This window comes from Miniopterus natalensis, chromosome 2 (assembly GCF_054644295.1).
Source record: "Miniopterus natalensis isolate mMinNat1 chromosome 2, mMinNat1.hap1, whole genome shotgun sequence".
NCBI lineage: Eukaryota > Metazoa > Chordata > Mammalia > Chiroptera > Miniopteridae > Miniopterus > Miniopterus natalensis.
In genome coordinates, this window is record NC_142082.1 from 110,503,108 (window position 1) to 110,508,182 (window position 5,075).

The window sequence follows — 5,075 nt, forward strand, 5'->3', positions numbered from 1 at the left end:
CATTTTGTTGGTTAGTTTAATTATTTCTGTTTTGTAGATGAGTCCATTTAAACTCAGAATTATTGGGAGTCCAAGTTGGAGGCTAGTCTTAGAGGAAAAAAACTTTCACCTGATTTCCAATCTAGTGCTCAAAAAACTGATAATGTAAGGAAAATGAACAGAGCAGATGATTAAGGGTATTAGGGTGATTAAGGGTGGTATTGGGAGATCAGAAGACCTTGTTCTAGGCTATAGTGATTTTAAGGATTTACTTCTGTTTCTCTATCTCCTTTCTGAGTAGTAAAAGAGGTTTCTGGTCCCCAGTTAATTACCATGATGCTTATTATTAAAGTACAGTTCTATCTGAAAAGTCCTAGAAGTAAACAAATGTACCTTATTTACCATTATTTTTGATGAATTTATCCAAAGAAAACTACTTTCACAAGTCAGTGAGTTTAACAATACTATTTTTAAAGTACTTATTTCACATGTAGTACCTGGTTATTGTGTATGAATAAAAAAATAACCTAGAAGTTATTCTTTTAAACCCAGTTTTACATATTTCATGTAAACAATAAAACTTTTTCTCTTTCCACTTTATAACAAGTCCTACTTTTGCTTCATTTCTATGCCCTTTGGCTCAGTATTAAAAGAAAAAACACTCAAAGTGGTGTGTTTTGCAATATTGATGACCAACTAAGCTCAGGATATTTATTTCCATCTGGTAGAGTTCAACTTCTGCCTCTTGTTTGCTTTCTCCATCTGCTCGCCTCACCATCATTTTTTTTTTCTTTTCCTTAATGGAGTTCAGATTAACCCTTTTCTAGGCCTAATTGTTTTAGCAGGCTCACGCCTTTGTGTCAGTCTTTTTTTCCTCTCTCTAGTTTGCAAGTAGGGTTTCCAGTAAACTTAAATGTTTATGCCTAATACTTTCGCAAGCTTCAAATTTTATCTTTTCTCCTGTTTTCATAAAGAACAGCAGCAGAACTCTAAGGTTCGGGCAGTTATTTGGACCAGAAAACAGCAGTTTCTGGTTTTGTGTATAAACACTGTAAAATACATTATAGTTTTTTTCCAATACATGCTAAAATTTACAGGATCCACGTCACTCTAGATTCAGCAACAGGTTTTCCTATCAGCCTTAGTTTGGAGGCAGGGAGATGTCCACTCTTCTCTCCCTTGACCCCTGAAGTTACTGAAACAGCAACCACAAAAGGCTAACTACCCTTTTATTTCCTTCGCAATTAAACTTTTACAAAGACATTCCCCGACTGCAGCCCGAGGGTGGAGCAGAAACGGCTCCGCGGCGTTGGCGGCACCCCTGCGAGGAGACCGGGGCTCCCAGGCTGCAGAAGGCCCAGCGAGAGGCCAGCCCCTCCACTTTCCCCTGCACCCCGCTGCGCTCCCCCAGCACCTCCAGCACGGGCACCCGCGCCCCGCTGCTCCTCAGCCAGGGACTCGGCCGCGCGCGCCCGGAGCGGGGACGGGATGTAAACACCGTGCACCCGAGCGGGGCTGGGCCGCGGCCGTGCAGCTCGATGCGGGCACCCGGCGAGCGAACAGGCAGCGGGAGCAGGGCGGCTTTCACCGCACAGCGCGGCCGCCTAGCCAGGGAGCCGGGGCAGCGTACTCCAGCACGGGATGCACTGGCTCCGGGCCTAGCGTAGGCGCAGCGGGAAGGAGGAGCCAGGGCTGGGGGCGGGGCTTTCACACGCGCACCCTACGATTCCTCCTGTTCACCCCCACAGCTCTGGGTTCCTCGGCAGCCTCTCCGCCGGGTTTATTTGTTTACAAGCGGATTACGTCAGCTCCTCCCTCTCTTCCTGGTCTCTGGGCCCGCCCCCTGGCCCTTTTCCCGCCCCCTCCGGCTCCGAATTTGCTTGCGTCACAATGGTGCGATCTCAGGATTGGCTGGAGTCAGCCGTCACGCTCCAGCTACGCACTTCCTTTCCGTGGTGCTATAAAAAGTGCTGCACGGTGCCCGCACCTCTTCGCCCCTCAGAGCTGGAAATGCTACTGTTGGGAGCTTCGGAGGCTGCTTAGCTGGAGGCGGAGGCGGCTGGGGAGGTCCGAGCGATGTGACCAGGCCGCCATCGCTCGTTTCCTCCTCTCTCCTGCCGCCTCCTGTCTCGAAAGTAACTTTTTTATTATAAAGAAAAGAGAAAAAAAAGTAGCCGTCCGCCCCTCACGCCCTCTCTTCCTCCCAGCCCTCTGACCTGTGAGGGAGCCCGGGGTGGCCGCTCCGCCGTCGGGGCCGCGCCGCCGAGCCCCGGCCGCCCCCATGCATCCCTTCTACACCCGGGCCGCCACCATGATAGGCGAGATCGCTGCCGCCGTGTCCTTCATCTCCAAGTTCCTCCGCACCAAAGGGCTCACGAGCGAGCGACAGCTGCAGACCTTCAGCCAGAGCCTACAGGAGCTGCTGGCAGGTGAGCGGGCAGCGGCGGGAGGCCGAGGAGTGCCTGGGGGGTTCGGGCCCCACACCCCCGGCCCGGGCCGTCGGGGCCGAGGGAGCCTGGCAGTGCTTCGGGCCGGCAGCGCTCGTTTCCCGTCGCGGGACCGGGACTGGCGCGCTTGGCGGCCGCTCTCGGCGGGGTCCGGCGAGGGTTTGGGGGCTGGGCCGAGGGCGCCCCCTCTCCCCAAGACTGGCAAACAGAGGGGAGAAGAAAACAGACGCACAACAAAGAAACTAAAGCCAACCGAGCCTGGAGCTGCGGTCCTCGGACCGTGCGCGTATCTGGGGACAAAGGAGGGACGGGGCTGGGATTGGCTCTGCGCCCCCTCCCCCCAGCTCCCTCCAACCGTTTGGAGTTCGGCGGCCGGCCCCGGGTGGGAAACCGCCGCTGTCCCGGAGCCAGCCCGGGACGGACGTGCCGTCTCCCTGGCCGCCTATTCCTGCCCATTAATCATCGGATTTGTCACCGGTACAATTACAGCTCTGCCCAGAGCGTGGTTTAGGGTTGCTTGTTTTTTTTTTCCCTTGGGGCTTAACAGTCCGGTTTCGCTTCCCTGCTCCAAAGCCATAAACCCCATTGTGTGCCGGTGGGGTAGAGAAAGTGCACAGATTCCCGCGGGGCCGCGGGCGCTGTCCCGTTGACCGAGACCGCGCGAGTGGTCACTGTGTTTGGCGGCTCCGTCGGTTGGTTCCTGGAAATTTTTTTTTGCCCCGTACTACTGTATTGTTCCTAAAATCCTGCCCGCTCGTAGCTCGTTCCCTATCCCCGCACACGCACAGCGGCGAATGCAATGACGGGCACTTTAAAAAGTTGGTAGTTTTTTCATTTTCACCCCTCAAAGGAGCTAGCAGGAAAAGACTACGGCCGTAGCCAGATGTAACCATCTAAGCATTGTTTCTCTGTTCTTTTCTTCTACAGAACATTATAAACATCACTGGTTCCCAGAAAAGCCGTGCAAGGGATCAGGTTACCGTTGTATTCGCATCAACCATAAAATGGATCCCCTGATTGGACAGGCCGCACAGCGGATTGGACTGAGCAGTCAGGAGCTGTTCAGGCTTCTCCCGAGCGAACTCACACTCTGGGTTGATCCCTATGAAGTGTCCTACAGAATTGGAGAGGATGGCTCCATCTGTGTGTTGTATGAAGCCTCACCAGCAGGAGGTAGCACTCAAAGCAGCGCCAGCGTGCAAATGGTAGACAGCCGAATCAGCTGTAAGGAGGAACTTCTCTTGGGCAGAACAAGCCCTTCCAAAAACTACAATATGATGACTGTATCAGGTTAAGATATAGCCTATGGATGGATCATCTTATAATGGATGGATAAATTTGATTTTTGCTTTGGGTGGGCTCCTCTTGGGGATGGATGGATTATGGAATTTAAATCATGTCACAGCTGTGAAGATCTGGCACAAGATAGAGTGGTAAAAAAAGTTTTTTAAGTGACAGTGCCATAGTTTGGACAGTACCTTTCAATAATTTAATAGCCTGTGAGTCCAAGTAAATGATCACTTTATTTGCTAGGGAGTGAAGTCCTAGGGTGGTTTCAGTTTCTCCCAGACGTTATAACCTAAATTTTTACATCATCAATCCCTTTAATGCAAATCTGTATTTCAAAGAACTGTTCTCTGCAGTAGATCTTGCAGAGGAAATTTGCACTATTACACTTGAAAATTGTTAACTTTTTGGCAGCTGAATAGGAAAGCTCAACATTTTAAACATGGTAGTACTGGAAATTTTATGACAAGACTTTTACCTAGCACTTAAATATGTATAAATGTACATAAGACAAACCTAGTAGGCATGACCTGGGGAAATGGTCAGACCTTGTATTGTGTTTTTGGCCTTGAAAGTAGCAAGTGACCAGAATCTGCCTTGGCAACAGGCTTTAAAATTTAAGACCCTTAAAAAGACACTGTCTCAACTGTGGTGTTAGCACCAGCCAGCTCTCTGTACATTTGCTAGCTTGTAGTTTTCTAAGACTGAGTAAACTTCTTATTTTTAGAAAGTGGAGGTCTGGTTTGTAACTTTCCTTGTACTTAATTGGGTAAAAGTCTTTTCCACAAACCACCATCTATTTTGTGAACTTTGTTAGTCATCTTTTATTTGGTAAATTATGAACTGGTGTAAATTTGTACAGTTCATGTATATTGATTGTGGCAAAGTTGTACAGATTTCTATATTTTGGATGAGAAATTTTTCTTCTCTCTATAATAAATTGTTTCTTATCTTGGCATTTTAATTAATCTCTTGTCATGATTATAGAGGTTCAGCTAAAGAAATATATTTCTGAAAAGACTTAGGTTCTCAAAGCTATGTGAATGTCAGTTGCACACTGGTCATGCTGAAGAACATTTATTTGATAAGGAGTGAAGATCTGTGTATACATATTTAGATGTTACAGGAAACACAGGGTTAAGGTTTTTTTTTTAAGCCTCTGAAGTCAAAACATGGACATATTCCCAGGCCAAATGCATGAAATAAGGATAAGAAACAAAAGGTAACATCTACCAAAAATGATACTCAAAGGATTACATTTCATTGCTTCCCAGTTGAAGTGAAGATATAAATGTTCCATTCTGACCCACCTTTGAAAAACAATTATTTTGTCCCCATGGATTCCTTGTTCAGTTAAAAAAT

General features: G+C 48.2%; 1 protein-coding gene across 1 annotated transcript; it reads left to right on the top strand.

Annotated features, from left to right (window-relative positions):
* The first annotated feature begins 2,015 nt into the window (after positions 1-2,015).
* BTG1 (BTG anti-proliferation factor 1) lies at positions 2,016-4,677 on the top strand. Its single transcript, XM_016215262.2, has 2 exons — positions 2,016-2,408; positions 3,354-4,677. Exons 1-2 carry the CDS (start codon positions 2,261-2,263, stop codon positions 3,719-3,721), a joined length of 516 nt encoding a protein of 171 aa, XP_016070748.1. The 5' UTR covers positions 2,016-2,260; the 3' UTR covers positions 3,722-4,677.
* Positions 4,678-5,075: the final 398 nt, after the last annotated feature.

Coding starts and splice junctions, on each gene's coding strand:
- BTG1 (XM_016215262.2), top strand. CDS start 2,261: ATGCATCCCTTCTACACCCGGGCCGCCACCATGATAGGCGAGATCGCT. Junction 2,409..3,353: donor CCTACAGGAGCTGCTGGCAG/GTGAGCGGGCAG, acceptor TTTCTTCTACAG/AACATTATAAACATCACTGG.